The 20,149-nt window shown below is 38.8% G+C and overlaps 1 protein-coding gene across 1 annotated transcript in view; it reads left to right on the top strand.

Moving 5' to 3' along the window:
• Positions 1-20,149, top strand: part of ATP10B (ATPase phospholipid transporting 10B (putative)) — a 273,096-nt gene that overhangs the window by 126,523 nt on the left and 126,424 nt on the right. Inside the window, 1 exon segment of the mRNA XM_019795040.2 lies at positions 19,660-19,954. Within this exon segment, the coding sequence (XP_019650599.2) occupies positions 19,680-19,954 (275 nt within the window). The 5' untranslated portion in view covers positions 19,660-19,679.

A 20,149-nucleotide genomic window follows, 5' to 3' on the forward strand; every position in this document is an offset into this window, starting at 1 on the left:
CTATCAGAAAGAACGAATTCTCAACATTTGCTGCAACATGGACGGCACTGGAGGAGATAATGCTAAGTGAAATAAGTCAAGCAGAGAAAGACAATTATCATATGATTTCTCTCATCTATGGAACATAAGAACTAGGATGATCGGTAGGGGAAGAAAGGGATAAAGGGGGGGTAATCAGAAGGGGGAATGAAGTATGGGAGATTATGGACTCTGGGAAACAAACTGAGGGCTTCAGAGGGGAGGGGGGTAGGGGAATGGGATAGGCTGGTGATGGGTGGTAAGGAGGGCACGTATTGCATGGTGCACTGGGTGTTATACGCAACTAATGAATCATCGAACTTTACATCAGAAACCAGGGACGTACTGTATGGTGACTAACATAATATAATAAAAAAACATTAAAAAAATGCTGCCCTTTGGAACAAACTACCCCAAGTCCAGTAAGGGCTTGAGTTTTCAAGAGGGGAGGCAGCTCTGGGGGATCTAGATCCCTCTCTTGAAGAAGAGAGTGTTAAAAAGAAAACCAAAGCCCCAAATGGTGTCACTTAGGCCGCGTCACCAAACCAGGGCTTAATGCCAGTTCTAATTTCAGCTTCAACCTCCTCCAGAAATACAGTTTGAACAGTAAGTGAGGAATTTTCTGATCAGCGTCTTTGAGGTAACCTGCCACATGGGCCCTCTCCATCCTGCAAAGGAAAATGTGGTGATCCACCTAATAAGAGCCTTGCTCCTCCTCCTAGCGGAAGGTGGCCTTGCCTGGAACAATATTTTTGTTTTTCTTTTTCTAATAACTTTCTTGCCCTACCCTCCTTCCTATAATAACCCTCCATTTTATACAACTCCTTGGAGCTCCCCTCTACTTGCTAGATGGGATACTGCCCAATTCACTAATCACTTAATAGAGCAAATCAGATCTTCAAATTTTTGTTCTTTAACAAGAGAAAAAAGGGTGAATGAACTACACAAAAGAAGAGAACTAGAAAACACACATGCCCCCCTAAAAGACACAGCAGGTCTTACCCTCCACCCAACTTACCAAATTTTAACATTACTTCATTTTTGCTTTAGAGTTTTTTTAAAGGTTAGAGACATGGGTGAAGTTTATGGTGTATCCCTCTTTAGTTCTCCTTCTTTCCTCCTTCTCCAAACATAACTATTGTCCTAAGTGATATTAATTATTCCCATACATGTTTTTCTACTGTAAGTATGTATATAGATGCATAAACAATATATAGTATTCTTTCAAGCCTTATATAAATGGTATTTATGATAGAAACTCTTAATTTCCTACTCAGTGTTTATTTCTTAGTTGACCTACTTGGTATTTACTTTTCTTCTTTATAGAGCAGGTAGTGTATTCTGGGCAACAATACACCCTACTAAAGGCCTACATTTCCCACCTTCTCTTACAGCTATAGGGACAGCCAGTGAGATAAAACAAAGGTCATTGGGCAGGGCTTCTGAGACGACCCTTTATTTTTTTTTTTATGCTTCAGCAAGCAATTAAAAATGCTTTTTATTTTTTTCATATTTTTTATTATGTTAGTCACCATACAGTACATCCCTAGTTTTTGATGTAAAGTTCCATGATTCATTACTTGAGTATAACACCCAGTGCACCATGCGATACGTGCCCTCCTTAATACCCATCACCGGCCTATCCCATTCCCCCACCACCCTCTCCTCTGAAGCCCTCAGTTTGTTTCCCAGAGTCCATAGTCTCTCATGCTTCATTCCTCCTTCTGTTTATACCCCCCTTCTTCTTCCCTTTCTTCCCCTACCAATCTTCCTACTTCTTATGTTCCATAGATGAGTGAAACCATATGATAATTGTCTTTCTCTGCTTAGAGGTAGGCAGTCCAGGGCGGGTACAGAGGCTCCAACATCACGAAGGACCCAGGACTTTCTGCTCCACCATCCTTAGCACTGTTTTCTGACCTTAGGTGATATCACGAACTTATTATTTCGCTAAGCGAAATAAGTCAAGCTGAGATGACTCTTTGAAGTGACTCAGCTGACAAGTATACCATTTGCTTCTCCCTCTCTTTCCTTCGTACTTGAATACAACTGTGGTGGATGAAGCTCCCATAGTTCTTTGGTTCATGACATCACCTAAAGTCAGAAAACAGTGCTAAGGATGGTGGAGCAGAAAGTCCTGGGTCCTTCGTGACGTTGGAGCCTCTGTACCTGCCCTGGACTACCTACCTCTAGACTCATTTTATGTTATAAACATAAATATGAACATAAATATGAATATGAACATAAATAATATAAATATGAACATAAACATGAATGTGAACATAATATAAATATGAACAGAAATATGAATATGAACATAAATATGAATATGAACATAAATATGAATATGAACATAAATATGAATATGAACATAAATATGAATAACTTTTTCAAGGCACTTTTGGCTGTTAAATATAGTTAAACTTCACCCTAAATAATAGAGCATCATACTGTATGAATCATCTTCCAAATTGAATGTTTTTTTCTCAACATTGTATTTTTGTTGCTCAGCATTCAGAGTTTATTTTATAAGGCAGGTACAGTGTTAAAATCACCAATTCTGGGGTTAAACTTGCTGGTTTACAGCCCAACTCTGTCACTGATAGCTATGAGATTTGGGGGTAATTACTTACATTTTTCTGAACCTTAGTTTGCTTATCTATAAAATGGGGATGAAAATAGTACCCCTGTCAGAATAATGTCAAGAGAATTAAATGAGTTCATATTTATATGCAAAGTGCTTACGGTAGTACCTACAGCAAAATAATTAAACCTATAGAGAATTATTAACTATTATTTTGCTATTTATCCATGATGATATAGTTCAATTTTAAGTGCCATATAATGTTGCATTTTATAAACATGCTATAATTTATTTTTTCATTTTATGTTTAATGTATTTGTTTCCAGTTTTTAACTTTTACTAAATGATGCATTTAAATGAATATTTCTGAATATATCTCCTGAATTTCTGAATATACATGTGAAGGTTTCTCCAGGGTATCTACCCAGAAGTAGAAATTCTGAGTCTAGGGGCATGTGCACTTTCAGCCTGGTCTGATAAAGCTGAATTGCTTTCCAAAGTGGTTCTAACAATTTGTATAAGAAAAATGCCCATTGCATTTCATCTTTGCCAAATCTCAATGTAATTAGAATTATTTTTGCCAATCTGATGATACAGCAAGGTATCACTTTGTTGTTGTTTTAATTTGCATTTCCCTGATTACTAACAAAGCTGGAAATAATTTCATGTGATTTGGAACCATTTAGGTTTCCTCTTCTGATATCATCCTGTCCCTATCATTTCTTATTTTTCTCCTGAGTTGTTTATACTTTCCTTTTTGAATTTGTATATGTAATAATGTTACAAACATCTCTTCCCTATCTGTGACTTGCCTTTCCACAATCTTTAGGGCACAGAAAATTCAATGCAGTCAAATCTATCAATCTTTAATTATTGATGTCTTTGCCTTAAGAGTTCCCTCTCTACCACAAGGTCATAAGGATTTTCTTCTATATTTTTTATTTCACCTGGAATTTATCTTTTGTGTGCAGTGTACAGTAGAAATTTGTTGTTGTGATTGTGGTTGTGGTTGTTGTTATGTGAGTTAACAATCTCAACACTATTGACTGAGTAGTCTGTCCACACGGATTTGTAAGGCCACATCTGTCACGTATCAAGTCCCCATATGTACACAAGTCTGTTGCCCAGCTCTCTGGTGTGTATCATTTTTCTATTTGCTATTTTGGTGCCAATACGCACTGTCTGAATCTGTCTCCAAGGGGTCTTTAATCCATGAGATAATTCAGGAACCTTGGTTTGTTGGCATCGTACAGATAAATCAAATCATAGGATGGATTTTCCCCTGTTCAGACAGCTCTTCCAGCACTATGTAGGACAAGTCTCAGTGCCATAGAGACACAGCAGAAGGGAGGAATAGATTTAACTCAAACTTGCCTTTTACCTCTCTTCTCAATATATATACCCTGTGGTGTTTCAGACTCCAAGATCCATACACGCCTTCCGCCGCCAGCAGGGTCTACTCTGCATGATGCTGTACTTGACAACCCCCCTCCCCACATTGTTGGACAGCAAAGCCACTTGTCTTTCTAATGGTCCAGAGGAAAAGAAAGGTACCTAGACAATATTTATAGCCTGGATAATATGAAGTGCTTGTGACAGAGACCATTATATTGGAGATGTAAAACGTCACCAAATCCCCACATGCATGACTCTAAAAAGATTGAGAAAATTGGAAATACATTATCCACTCCCCAGATGGAGTGTTATCTCCTTGGCTCTTTCATGAAAGGACAGAATGAAGTTATCAGAGAGTGAGAAGGAAGGTGAGTGTAGCTACCTACATGTGTTAATTTGCTTTTTTTTCATTTTCCAATATCAGAATAATAAGCCAAACAAAGTATCCCAGAAAGAATATTAATTTTGTCTTATAAATCAAATTTCAAAAACCCTGCAACACCCTAAAAATGTTTAAATGGTTGCCAAACCCCCTGGGCACCAGGAAATGTCGGCGAGTCTGACTCAACAGCCTCAACCACAATCGATCAGACAGGAACATAAAAAGCAAGGCCCAGAGGTTTTCCCAAACATCCAGGATTTCTCGCCAAGGATTGAGGTTTAGTGAAAAGCGAAGAACTGAGCCTCAGGGACTAAGTCTTCAGAAGGGGAAGATTTCCTAGAGGAGTGGGCAGCTCCCAACCCCCATCAAAGAGTCCAGCCAGAGGGCACCACTCTGTCATTCCTCTTCGAGCTTGTGGTGGCAGATTGATTGATCACTGTGCTGCTTCTTCACATCCCCATGGGCCTTTGCCATTTAAACCATAGTAGTATTCAAGGGGTGACACCTGTTTCTCTACTTTTTCTCGTGTTGTGTGTGTGTGTGTGTGTGTGTGTGTGTGTGTGTGTGTGTGTCTTTTCTCTCCTCTCCTGTCTCTGGGTTTAAAGGTTTGTGGTTTTATTGTAGGAGACTACAGCCATGTTCTCCTTCACAGTCTTATAGACCTCCTTCCACACATCCAACATTAATAACTTCTTCTTGATTATAGGAAACATTAACAACTATGGTGTATTGTTCTTCAGAAAGCTATCCATGAATCCGAAGATAAAATGTGCATACTTTAATAGATGAAAAAGAATATGTGTTGTTGTCACAGTCCAATGCAAAATCTCTGTCCAGAAATGTTCTTGCTTGAAGTTTAAGGAGTCTTATAACAACCAGGGAGTCCTTTTAGAATCTCAAGTGAGGCAAAAAGATTATGATTGGTTATCGGAGAGTTCAGGTTTCCTGCCCCGAAAAGCCAGACTCCTAAGCACGAGGGTACTACTCATAGTGGGAGAGCCAGAAGTACTGTGGATTACACCGGAAAGTCACTCAGTATTGTTTCAGGTAGGGATAAAGGGATATTAAAACAAATGAACAATCCGTAAACCTTTGACCAACTGAGTTTCTTGGTGCCAATGACCAAGTATCATTGTGGCACTTGGATCAGGATCTCTACTATTCTCTAATTTGAGATGCTTTGTAATTTAAGAAATTTTTAAAAGGCTCAGATGAAACATTAATAAAGTCTATAGTTTAGTTAGTTGTATTGTGCTGATGTTAATTGCTTATTTTGAGAAACATAGCCTGATTCTATAAGATTAGGTGATTGTCAGACAAAGGAACTCTCTGTGTTATCTTTGCAACTTCTCTGTAAACCTAAAATTATTCTGAAATCAAAAGTTTATTTTTAAACAAATCATCCAGGGCAATAACAGATGTCTAAAGTTATAGGAGCAAACACAAATGGCTCACACTGAGGTAGAAAAATCAAAAGCCAAGCTGTCCAGACTGCGCGTTAGGAAACTGACAATTCTACTGATTATCTTTGTGACCTTAAGCCACATAACATTTCTTTGTTTATTATTCCAGAGTAAAAGAGCCATCAGATTGATCTCTAAAACATGGAAAAATTCAGAATTATTCACAGCCATACCCTTCAAGCCACAATTTCACCAAATATGAAAATTCAGTACAAACAAGTTTAATCCTGCAATCTTCTAGTTCATCCAGACAATCTCAGTTTCACTGTATGCAAATATCAAGTCATTTCTAAGAAAACAGGGAACTAAAGAGTTAGTAATAAAGACAGTGTATTGGAAGTAAAGATTTACATGAGATAATATTGAAAGATAAGTATTGAAAGCATGTGAATTGTGATCTTAGAACCACAGGGAGAGCTTTTGCTAAAAGGTGTAAGAGCACCCTTTTACAAGTACTTTATTTAGAAATGTAAGCGTTTAAGGACATGTAATCCCATGTCATGGGGAGAGAGTTTCAGAAACACTTCCCCAGTAATTTATCTATCTCAAAGATCCGGTCAAAGTCATTGAGATCTAAGAAGCCAGAAATCAAAAACCTTACTCCATAAATCAGAACAATTTTGTTTTTATGCTTCATAACAGATGTTAGCTACAAACAAAATTAACTTCCAGTTTCTTGTATTAGGAGAGGCAAATGTTAGAAAGTTCTAGGGAACAGATTCTGAGTGAAACTGTGCCATATCTGTTGTTATTTAAAAGGGTAAATTTCATTTATATTGACATTATGTAGTATGCTCCCTTGATTGTCTTGTTCAAAACATTCTATAGAATTTTCTCAAAACTCGTTCACAAGGAAGGGGAACTTCTGCTATGAATTCAAGAGTTCCATAACCACAGATCCTTCTAAGTTGGCATGTTGAGGAACTTAATGCCTACAGCTAGAAAAAAACACCATAATACCTCAATGGATGGTTCGGAGGGTAAAATGGTATAATAGGGTTGAAGTCATTTGAAATTTTTAAAAATAATATTGCAATACAAATTTTTTCTTCATCAAATCAAGTACCTCTTAATGCCTATCATTGTCCTGGGGAAGGAGGTATAAAGAGCTGATGGTTCCCAGGAGGTGCTAGGATAAAGAGATGACTGAACCCACCAGGCACTGGGGAAGAGTGGTGACTACTCCCAGAATGCACTAGGGGAGTCAGTGGTGACTGCTTTCAGGAGCCACAGGGGTTATTAAAATGGCAACCGCTCCAAGAGATATGGAGGATAGAGTGGTAAATGCCCCGTAGAAGCCTTCAATCCAGACAAGTACATAGGCTCAATACACAGAACTAAGAGCTAAAATGGGATAAGGACAGAGTACTATGAAGCATATGAGTAACCCTTCAATCATACTTCAGGACCAAGGAAGGTTTTCCAGGGGAGGGAACATCTAAGTCATAAAAATGAGTGAAGATTAGCTAGGCTTGGGGGTGGCAGGGAGAGGTAGAGAGTGCTGCTGGTATTGGTTGTGACAGTGAGAGACACAAAAGGAAATAAAATAATTCCCTATGACTAGAATAGAGCACAAAAGAGAGAGAGATAGAAGAGGAGCTGTATCTAGTTCATGGAGAGAAGGACTTGTAAATTATGTTAAAGTTTTGTTCCTTATTCTGTCTGATGGAAATTGAAAGCTAGAAAGTGTTTTGAGCGAGGCAATGACATGAATGGATTCACAATTTGACAACAACTCTCTGATTTCATTTTGGGAAAACAGATTGGAGGGGAGCAAATTTGGAAATAAAGGGACAAACTATGAATCTATCCAAGTAATTGAGGTAAGAGTAGCTTAGACTGGTGTGGTGGCAATGAGCCCAGAGGAGAGTGGACAAGAACTGACAGAAGATGCATAGGTTAGAATCAACAGGACTTAGTAATTGTTGGATACATCAGGTGGGAGAAGAATCCTAAGTTTAGGCAACTGAAGGGGGAGCACCACCACTCCATGAGATAGGAATTGGGGTCAGCAGCAGATACAGGGGTAAAGATAATGAGTCTCTTTGGAAACAAACTGAGATTGGCATTCTTAATAAACATCCAGGTGGTGATATCCAATAGACCAATTGGATCTGTCTTGAAACTCCTCCTTATATTGGGAATAGAAGTTTGGAACATGCAGAGGCCTTTTGAGAACATTATCATTGCTATATTAATGTAATAAGAGAGGAGAAATAATAAAGATGAGAGGCTTTAGTTATTTCTTTGGAAATATGAGAATGTTCGGCCCAAAGCATGTATGAGAGACTAACTCAACCGAAACAGATCTATGAAAAAGAAAAAGGATCAGCCACCTAGCAATTGTGTACTCTGAGATCTAACCTTTTATGGATAGGCTATGACCTGTCAAGGTCCTTCCTCAGGGTCAGTCATCTCCTTGACTTCTGAAAAGTCAGTGTGGGAATTAAACCTGAAGCAAAAGTGTTAGAGACGCACATGGGCCTGAGTGATTACCTAGTCAGATTCCCTCATTCATAGGAAGGAACTAAGACCCAGAGAGAGTAACCAATTTGCCCCCTGGTCACACAGCTTGTCAGCAGGATGTGTAAGCCAGATGTCAGTGTGGCTTGGCTTACCCTGCCCTTTAAAGTCCAAATTAGGTGAACTTGAACCCCCATCTCATATCCTATGAAAAACTCTATGCCACCACTTGCCTCCCAACTTCTGTGAATTCTTATGGGACTTTTGATTCTCCTTGTCATCTCTGGTTCTGATTTCCAGCATTTGCTAAGTTTCTCATTCTCTCCTTTTTTTGTGCCTCTGCTTTTATCTTCTCCCCTTAGCATTGAGCCAACCAAATACGGGAACAACTCTTTCTTGACTTCTAGACCTCTACCCCTAATCAAATGCTAGCACTATACTGTGTTGTGAAGTTTTATGAACAATTTTAAAATAACATGAAAATACATTATATAATATTTCAATATCATATATATTTTTAGTGAATATTTGACCTTGTCCCATATATATAATGGAATATTATTTAGTCATAAAAAAGAAGGAGAGCATGCAATTCCCAACAATACTGATGGATCTTAAGGGCTTTACACTAAGTGAAATAAATCGGAGGAAAATATCAAGTAATCTCACTTACACATGGAATCTTTTAAAAAAAAATGAGCTCATAGAAATAGAGAACAGGGACACCTGGGTGGCTCAGTCGGTTAAGTGTCTGCCTTTGGCTCAGGTCATGATTCCAGGGTCCTGGGATTGAGCCCGGCATCAGGCTTCCTGCTAGGTGGGGAGACTGCTTCTCCCTCTTCCTTTTCTGCTCCCCCTGCTTGTGCTCTCTTACATGCTCTCGCTCTCTCTGTCAAATAAAAAAAAAAAATAAAATCTTAAAAAAAAAAAAGAAATAGAGAACAGATTGGTGGTTGCCAGAAGTGGGGGTGCATGGGGTGGGTGAAATGGGTGAAGAAGGTTAGAAGGTAAAAACTTCCAGTTATAAAATAAATAAGTCCTGGGGATGTAACGTACAACATGTGACAATAGCTAATAACACTATATTACATATTTGAAAGTTGCTAAGAAAGTAGACCTAAAATATTCTCATTACAAGAAAAACTGTATATGATGGTGGATGTTTACTAATTGTGGCGATCATTTTGAAATATTTGCAATTATTGAATCATTATGTTGGACACCTGAAGCTATCGTTGTGTCAAGTGGCAATTATATTTAAAAAAAAAAAAGTTTAAAAAGTCCCTCTACCATTTTCTGACAACACAAGCACCAACTATCTTAATCTCTATTTCTTATACTCTTGCCAACTAATTCTCTCCTTTCCCTCTCCCTTTTCTTCTTAAACTTAATTTGTGTTCTCTAGCCTTTCATCCCAAGTGCTGATCAGCATGTATGTTCTCCCTGATGAAACTCTGGAGACACCCGCTAAAATATCAGTTTTTCTAACCCCATTTTACAGATCTGGTCCTATTTGCTTTGCACTACACCAGGTATCTAGTCCGTTTGACCTTGAGAAAACTCCTCCCAAATTTCCCAGGTCTTAATCTTTCACTGCCTGCCTCCCTTAGTGTTTCCTGGAGGTATTAGCATGTAACTCACAGGATCACGCATCTGTTTGGAGTGAGGTGAACTGAGCCGGTCAGTGTGTTCTATTGTCTTTTAATTGCTTTCACCCCCACAGGCCTCGAACAACTTTTTTCACCCTTCAGCTCAGCACTGATTTATTCAGCTTGTGCAAGCAATTTGTTCACTTTTAATTCGACCCAACTTAATTATTTTGTCAGTAAAATAAACCAATAGAATCTATAAAACAACTTTTAAGTGAAATCACATTTCTGCCTGGAGGGATATAAAAAATGAAATTATGCATCTCATTTTACCTGCCTCTTACAAAGAAAAGATTGCCTAACATTGCCTTTTTATTTCCCAAGATCTTCAGCCTTTATTAGCAAGATACTTGAGAAATCGGGCTTGGAATACAGGAAAGAAAATGGGCAAAGGTAGTTTTCAATGGGTCTCTCCAGGTTTGTTCTTTGGCAGTCCCTACTTTACAGTGATCTAGGAGCTGGTTAAGAGTACACATTTCCTACCCCATCTGCAGGGTTTCCAACTCAGTAGGTCTGAGAGGTGGGAACAAGAGACAGAGCTTCTCACTTGCCTCTTCTTGCATGTTCTGGACTCATCCCTGCTTCTGGATACCCAGGTTTTCTTCTTCACTAACTGACCACTTCTGCTTCTCCAGGAAGCTTGCCTTGTCCTACTCAGTCACTCATGTTTTCTTCTATCTTTGACAACTTCCAGAGCTTGCTGTGTTTATTCAATTCCCTATTGATAGCCTATCCATTACCTTTCCTGTGTATAACCTCATCTCTCCAACCATCTTGTTGGGGTAGGAACTGTGCATTAGGTAACTTTTTCTCTGCGCTTAGCCAAATACCTTGCATTCAATTCTGTGCTCCCTCTGCTACACCAGTGTTTCCAACCTTCCAAAGCCCAAGGACCTCTTTTGTCATCAAAGAATTTCATAACCTACCCCTAAGAGTTGAATTAATTTTAGTATCATGGATTGAGAAAATACGTAATAGCAAAAGCTTACCATGAAATCAGTGATGCCCTTAAAAAATTTTGCAATATATCCATTTCAACCATATCTGCTACACTTAAAAATAGTGGCTCACATTTGCAACGACATGGATGAAGCTAGAGAGTATGCTACTAAACAAGTTAAATCAGTCAGAGAAAGACAAATATTATATGATTTCACTCGTATGTGGAATTTAAGAAACAAAACAAACAAGCAAAAGGAAAAAAAATAAGAGAGCAGGGGGCAAACCAAAGAACAGGATCCTAACTATAAAGAACAAAGTGATGGTTACCAGAGGGAGGTGGGTGATGGGGATTAAGGAATGCATTTGTCATGATGAACACAGGGTCATGTACGGAAGTATTGAATTACTATATTGTATATCTGAAACTATTATAACACTGTATGTTAGGTAAGTGAATTAAAATAAAAACTTAAAAGAAGAAAAAGAAAAAGTCATGGCTCACATATGTATGCAGCATATGATGTGTTCCATCTACAGACTATACCTGGCGCACATACAAATTCTCTAATATCTCACTACCACCAGCCTTAACTGAGGGCAGCATCTAAGGGCCAGAGTTCAGGGATCACTCTCTTGGCCTCAAATTTGAAGGAGGACATCCAAATAGAAGGTCAGAGTGTTTGGAAAGTGTAGAATCTCTTTCTTCAGCTAAAAGGAAGTAATGACAGATCTGAGCATATCCTAATTGCCACACTGGCACATTGGCCTAGTAGCACTCAGTGGATTAATCCTATACCCAATTCTATGAAGAAATGTCATTTAATCTGGGACCTGGTAGAAACCACCAATGCTCACCAAAGATTCTATGTGTTCACCCACATAGCTCAGCCTCCCTTGTAGCCAAGATTAGACCTTATGGCTGATTCTGGTCCTTTGACTATGAGCAAAGTAATGTAGTTCACCTCTACATCCTGTTATGGTTCTGTTTAAAGCCATGAGATCATGAGGCAGAGGGAGACTGGACCCCTGAGTCACTGGATTGAGGAGAGTTACTTTGGAGATGCAAACCCTTCATAAGTTGTGCTAAGCCACTGAGATTTGGGGCTTCTTCTCACAGCCTGCCTATGGCCTAGCCTGACTAATACACTGGGCAAAGCATGAAGAAAGGGACTCCAAGGGAGAGGGATTACTAACACACACACACACACACACACACACACACACACAAACACACACACAGGGTGGGAGTGGTAGGCAGGGGAGGTGGAGGAAGAGAGAAAGGTTGGAGTATTTGAGAATATTGAATAAGAAGAAAAGAGGCAGGTAGGAGCTGGGTCACATGAAGTGTATGTAGGACACAGTGAGAAGTCTGGGCTTTATACAAAGATAATCGTAATCATTGAGAGCATTAAGAGACCTGACATGATCTGATTTGTGCTTTAGAAAAATAGCTGGCTGGGGCACCTGGGTGGCTCAGTTGTTAAGCGTCTGCCTTCGGCTCAGGGCGTGATCCTGGCGTTATGGGATCGAGCCCCACATCAGGCTCCTCTGCTGGGAGTCTGCTTCTTCCTCTCCCACTCCCCCTGCTTGTCTCTCTCTCACTGGCTGTCTCTGTGTCAAATAAATAAATAAAATCTTTAAAAAAAAAAAAAAAGAAAAATAACTGGCTGTAAGAGGAAACTAGGTTGGAAAGGGAGCAAGCGAGGATGCAGGAAGCTGATAAAAGTCTGTGCAGTGGTCCATACAAGAGATAATAATGTCTTTTATTATATTGGAAACAGTAGAAATGTTGAGAAGATGGATTTGAAAAATATTTAGAAGGTGAAAATGGGTAGAATTTAAAAATAGATTGGCTGTTCAAAAAAAATGAAATTTTACCATTTGCAACAACGTGGATGAACTAGAGGGTATTATGCTAAGCGAAGTCAGTCAAAGACAGACAAATATCTTATGATTTCACTCATATGTGGAAATGAAGAAACAAAACGGACAGAGGGGAAGGGAGGGAACAATAAATATAAGACGAAATCAAAGAGGGAGACAAACCATAAGAGGCTCTTAAGCATAGGAAACAAACTCAAGTTTGCCTGAGGGGAGGCACGTGGGAGGGGCGGGGTCCCTGGGTGATGGGCGTTAAGGAGAGCGCTTGATGTCATGAGCACAGGGTGCTACATGCAACTGATGAATCACTAAATTCTACCTCTGAAACTAATAATACACTGTATGTTAATTAATTGATTTTAAATAAAATTTTAAAAAATAGGTTGATAGCAAATGAAGGAGAAATCAAAGATAACTTCCAGGTCACTTGGGTAAAGGGAGATGCTGCTCATAGGAATGGGGGCTACTGGAACCAGAATGAATTTTGGAGAGAATCCAAAGCTTTAGAAATGTTAATGCTGAGATGCCTAGAAAAGAAGAGAGGATGGCAAAGAAACAGTGGGATATTCTTGTCCAAAACTCATGAGAGAGGTCTGAGCTCCAAATACACCTAACGGGAGACCAGCTTGCTGGGTACCTGGTGGTGCTCCGAACTCCGACGAAGCTGGGGAGTAATGAAGTAGAGCAGAGCAGACCACAGAATGTCTTCTTGTTTAAGAAACAACTGCTGTCCTTGAAAATCTGTCGGAGTAAGGCTCTTATGGACCAAGATGCCAAGAATAAATCAGGGTAAACCGCATTCACAAAAAAGACTAGTGATGGAGACTGAATGTGGTACGCTATTAATACTTGAGTTCTGTAAAGATCTACCCTCCGATCATCCCTACAAAAACTCTGTGGGATTTCATTTGTCACATGTTTTCATTACCTTCTCAGAAGCACATCCTTCAGATTAATTTTATCTAAGGTGATTGCTATTTCCTTCTCACTCTGCCTTTCCCTTTCACCCTGGTTCCCTCTCTCACCAGCCTCCAAAAGCCACAATCCCCACCCCACCCTGTGCAAGGACCTCAGATGCATTTCTTATTCTGTATTTCTTTTTCTCTGGAGAGTGTCAGCATCTGGCATCCTAATTATAGGACACGTTTTGTAGCCGGTGAATGAGACACAATCACAGCTCTTGCTCTTCCCATTGGGAAGGACAGAGCACTTTCTGGTACTTACAAGAACTGATTGCACACAGCAGCTATATGTAGAATCCTGTAGCTGAGCACAAGGCAAAGGAAGGCTCTGACGTTCAGCCATCCTCAGGGCTTCTAGTCTCTCTGAATTCCACTGAAGAATAAGGTCTCCCTTTGGGCCATTCCTTTCCCAAGAAGGCCTTCCCAAACTTTCCCAGGCAGATTCTGGAACTGGAAGCCTTAGTGAGGGGCTTTTATTTTATTTTTTTTTATAATATTTTTTTATTATGTTAGTCACCATACAGTACATCCCTAGTTTTTGATGTAAAGTTCCATGATTCATTACTTGCATGTAACACCCAGTGCATCATGCAATACATGCCCTCCTTACTACCAGTGAGGGACTTTTAAACTGTGATTTCTGTTTTGTGGCCTGCAACTAAACATATTTTCTTGAATCTAAAATGCCATCAATTTAATGATATGTTGTGAGAGTAAAAAGAAAAAAAAGAAATATTACCATATCAATTATGTGACATTAAAATGTGAAAAAAAAATACATCTTGTATTCTAATAAATGTAGGTTTTCCTGACAGGGAGGAGGAAGAAGTTTCCAGAGAGGAATTATTCCCCTTACTTCCATTTCTCCATCTATAAAATGGGTATGGATAAAATAGGCAGAAGACTACGTAAAAGTAGTGGCCATTTCCTCAAGCAAATCCAATCAGAATAACTGGGAAAAATCAAAATGAATAGGGAATTGGTAATAAGCATGTTGTGTTGCAAATTTTTCCTTGATCTAGTAGAATACTTGGGAAATGGATAGGAAGCAGGTTCTCTGGATTTTTTTATTTAATTCCGTGTTGATTCAGAGGGGAAGGGGTAAGAGGGTGATGGGTATTAAGGAGGGCACCTGTTGTGATAGCACTGGGTGTTATACGTAACCAATGAATCATTGAACACTACATCAAAAACCAATGACGTACTATACAGTGGCTAACTGAACATAATTAAAAAATAATAATTCAGGGTTGGTGAAAAACCTTTTGTTGCTGTTGCCTTTGCTGTTTTGACATTTCTGTGGGAAACAAACAAAAAACTTGCAAAACATATTAGCAGTCTTTCCTGCATTAGTAGGTAAGCATCAAATAATGAAAATGACTGACACTTTCTATATAATTGGTGATGTTTCTGACCCTGGTTCCCAGAAGAGCAAAGAGAGATATAGAAGGTCTAGGACAACGTTGTGATAATGGGCCAACAGTTTTTATTTCAATAAAAGTAGGTCCATGTTAGTGCCTATGAAAAATAATGTGTATTAAACCCCTAATATTGGATATCAATGTTATATCAGTGTTATAGTCAGTGTTATATCAGTGTTAAAGTCAAAATTTAAGCTTTTAAAAAGTGATTTGACTTAAAATATATTGCATTTAATAAAACAGATGATCTTCAGATATGGCAAAAATTGGAAAGGTAATTAAGAATTATTGCAATTTGGGGAAAACTAATATAATTGATTTAAGGACATACTATTCTAAGGTGGTTATTTGTTAACTAGATGTCTAACAGGAAATTATTTTGTGAGATTTACACATTTTATAGAACTCAGGGTAGAGTGTTTTAAAAACCTCTGTGGTTAATTGAAGGCCAAACCTTCTTAGATTCCACTTAATTCTAATATCAAGATAGTGTATTGTTTATCAAGAATCTAAGTGTAGATTAAATTTAATTTTATAGGGCTTTTTTTCCCTTCATGAGTTGCCCAGCTGATACACTTTTTAAAAAAACTGGACATGAAGGGAGAATAATTCTCCCGTCTCCATTTTTTTCTGATTTCTAGCCTTACTTGAATTTTCTTTCCATTTTTAAAATCAATATTTGCTCTAGCCACAGGACACTTGTAAATGTGGCTTCATACACACACACACCCCACACATACACTTATCCCATCCAATTACATCTCATTCATTCCCCTGATCTCAGTTTAAACCCCACCTCTTCAGGGACAAGGTTACATCCCTCTGTAATGCAATCACATTGCACCCTGTTCTCCTTTCAACACTTATCATGGTTGATGAATATACAGTTGATCCTTGAAGAGCATGGGTGTTAGGGGTACAGGGATACCACACAGTCAAAAATCCACATATAACTTTTGACTCTCCAAAAACAACTACTAATAACCTATTGTTGACTGGAAGTCTTTGGATAACATAAACAGTCAATTAGCATATATTTTGTATGTTATATGTATTATATACTGTATTCTTACAATGAAGTAAACTCAAGAAAAAATATTATTTAAAAAAACATAAGAGAAAATACATTTACAGTATTATGCTGTGTTGAAAAAAAAATCCACATATAAGCACACACATGTGGTTCAAGCCCATGTTGTTCAAATGTCAAGTTTACATTAATTTCTATGAGTGTGTGTTTAACTTCTGCCAGCCTCACTAGAGTTCAAGTTCCAGAAGAAAAGAGATGGGTGTGCAGGTTTTCCTCACTTAGTACAAAACAAGTATTTTTTGGTTTCAAGAATGACTGGTTGATTGACCCCTAACAGTGAAAATGGAATTTGCTAAAGATGGGGTTTACTTGGTTCATTAAAATAAAAAAGGAAAGAACTGGGGTTAATTGGATTGTGGGCCGGACAAGATGGAGAAAGTTGGGGAACAAAAACAGAATTTCTCAATAAACTGTAATTAACTCAGTATGTTAGGCTAGTGGCCCACCAAATAGAAATGTACCCCCTACCATCTAGAGGACATTCTGCCCAGGGGAAAATGATAGTGGTGCTGGTGCTGGAAAGAATTACTACCTCAAGCCAGAGGGATCTGAGTGTGAATGAGCAAAGCTAGGAACTTCTCAAGTTTATTGTTAGCAGGAGGTGCCATTTCAGAGAATTAGAATGAGAGAAAGACTTTGTAACTGGATGGACCTTGTAGAGTTCCTTCAGACATGCCCCTCCCTTTATGCAAGCAGTAATAAACCACACCTCAGAGAAAAGATTACATAGTCCCACTGTGTTTCCTGATCTATTTTTGGAAATAAGTAGCTTACTTGGAAGAAAAAGGAAGCAGTGGGTTAAGGAGCTGTTTTCCCGTGGGGTCTTGGCCCCACCCAGCCCATTCTTGTGTGCTTTGGCCAGAATAAAGCCTGGGTTTCACAGCTCTTGTCAGGTGGTTTCCCTGCCTAAAACTCTTCAGGATTCCTTTCTGCTCTCAGCATAATAGCCTTAACAGGCCATCTGGTCCTCACCTGTCCCTCCAGCCTCAACTTTGGCTCTTCTTTGTCCCTCACTTCATGTACACTGTAGGGCACTCCTATCAACTTCGTTTCTAGAACCAGCTCTTCCTGGAACTCCCCTGCACAACCTTCCTAGCTAGCTAAGTGTGTATATGTATATATGTATACACACACATAAACAACATGGACATTATTTTCTGAACCATTGAAACATCTTGCCCCTTTACCCATAACTACTTTAGGATCAATTTTCTAGGAACAAGAATATTTTCTTATACAACCACAATATAATTATTATAATGGGGAAATTTGACATTATTAAAAGACCATTACTAATCTTCAAATAATTCTTAAATTTTATGCCTTGTCCATTTATGTCCTTTATACCTATTTTATCTCCCCCAGGCCAGGATCCAACCCAGGATCACACATTACATTTATTTATCATATCTTTTTAGTCTGTTTTAATCAGAAATGGTTCCGCTGCCTTTCTTTGACCATTGACATTTAATACTTTTAACATAAGCTAGTCATTTTGTAAAATAATCCCCAGTTTGAGGTTTTTCAATAGTTCCTTGTGACTACCACAGAAATGATGTCATGTCCTTGGTACATCATAACAGGAAGCACAGAATATCAGGTTATGCCACATTGGTGATTTTGCTTTAATCTCTTGGGTAAGGTGGTGTCTGCCATGCTTCTTTACTACAATTATTCTTTTTTTTTTTTTTTACTGTTGTAATTAATAATTTTGGGGGAAAGATACTTGGGAACTATGAAAATATTCAGTTCTTCATCAGGTCTAAGTCTACTTGTTTGGCCTCCATTTTACATCTGCTTTATTTTTAAGAAAGCTTATTTTACAGTGTAAATAAAGGAAAGCAAGAATGTGATGTGAAAAAATGGACTTTTTAAACCACCCCACCTAAAATACCTGCATCTCCCATATCAATCCAGTCTTCCTTTTTGTAGTCCTTATTACCTAAAATTGAGAGAAGTCTGATATGTATGGCATTAGCCACGGCAAGATTTCTCATTTGCATTTTCAACTCTATTCATGAATTATCTTTTAATTTCCTTTTCTTTAACAATAATAAAAAAATCCATGAAAGGGACATTTTTTATAACGAGAAAGAAGATATACAATATTATTTCTGGCTTACCATATGTCATAATATTGCTTTTGGTCACATTATGATGGGCATCCGTAATTGCATTTATTTTCATGCTTGCTACAAGGGCTCACTTAAGACTTTGAAGAGCTCTTCTGGATTAAAAATCATTTGGATTGATTAAACTCATGAGGAGAATTATGATAAGGGTCAGATCATTTGGGCATCAGGAAGGTAAAATATTACCATTTAAACTAGAAATGGAACTTTTTCTCCTTTAAAGAATCATAGTTTCAATGGCAGGTGAGGTTACTCATTGTAAGATTAGTAATACCTGATGTTCCCTCATCCATTTATTCAAAAGAAAATCATCCTGCGAGCCTACTAAGTGAGAAGCCCCATTATATACAACTTCTTACAAAGGATGTCTTTGAATAATATCCTTCAGGGTCTTTAAGTAGGAATGGCCAGAGGGAAACTTGAAGGCTTGCTTATAGTTTCCATTAAAAGAGCTCGGGAACTGGAATATCCTTGATAAAGAGTGTTTTCCCCCATCTAGGAGGATCATCTGAAAAAGCTCTCAGTTTCAGAAACCACCAAATGGAGTTGGTGAGCAAGGAAGGGGTCTCCCACCCTCACCTCCAGTCAACCTCATTAAATAAAAAAAAAAAAAAAGTGGTGTCCATGGAATGACATTCTGTACAGCCCAGTCACTTCAGGCCAAAGTTTCCTAGGAAAGACACTGTCTCCTCTGTCCCACCTATTACTCTCATTTGAGGTTCTGACCACAAGCAAGGTTCTCCAAAATATCAGTAGTGGAAAATTTTAGAGCTAGAGAACACCTTTCCCTTTAAGATACAGCTCAACATACTTTTATGTACTATGCAATTCATTCCTTACAAAATTCATTCCTTACAAAAGCTTGTGAAAAAAGTAGAATAAGGCTAGTTTTCCTCATATTACAGTAAGGACACTGAAGACCATGAAGACCATGGAGATGAAGCTCAGTGTTAGGAACAAGCCAGAGATAGCATTCTGACCTCTGAGGGTCATAGCCCACAGGGCCATACTTTTCCTGATAGGCCCAACAAAGTCATCAGCACGCTCCCCCCATCTTAAATGCTTTCATGGTGCTTATCACAGGGCTAGTTGTATATTATTTATATGATTATTTGCTTTATGTCTCTCACTCTTGAACATATGGTTTATAGGCATTGAACCTGCTTTGCTCACATTGTATCCCAGAATCTACCTTGGATGGATGGGTGGACAAGTGGGTTAGCCAATATACCATATATTTTCTTCTGACTATGGTGACTTCCTGTGTCTGTTTTCAGACCGTAGCTTGCTGCCAGAAATGGCCCTGTCTGTGGACTCATCTTGGCACCGGTGGCAGTGTCGAGTCAGAGATGGCCTCTCCCAGTCTCCATCAGAAGCCACACCACTGTTGTCCCGAGACAAAAGGAGGCAAAGCTACAACCTGACACAGCAGCGGGTCGTGTTTCCTAACAACAGCATGTGCCACCATGATTGGGCAGAGGTCTCCAGGAAATACTCCGGCAACAGAATCTGCACGACCAAATACACCTTCCTCACCTTCCTGCCTCAGAACCTCTTTGAGCAGTTTCATAGGTACACCCGGCCAAGTAATATGGGCTCTAACCAAGTATTTGCCAGTATTTCTTTTTTTTTTTTTAAAGATTTTATTTATCTATTTGACAGAGAGACAGCCAGCGAGAGAGGGAACGCAAGCAGGGGGAGTGGGAAAGGAAGAAGCAGGCTCCCAGCGTAGGAGCCTGATGTGGGGCCCAATCCCAGAACACCAGG

This window comes from Ailuropoda melanoleuca, chromosome 3 (genome assembly GCF_002007445.2).
Source record: "Ailuropoda melanoleuca isolate Jingjing chromosome 3, ASM200744v2, whole genome shotgun sequence".
Lineage (NCBI taxonomy): Eukaryota > Metazoa > Chordata > Mammalia > Carnivora > Ursidae > Ailuropoda > Ailuropoda melanoleuca.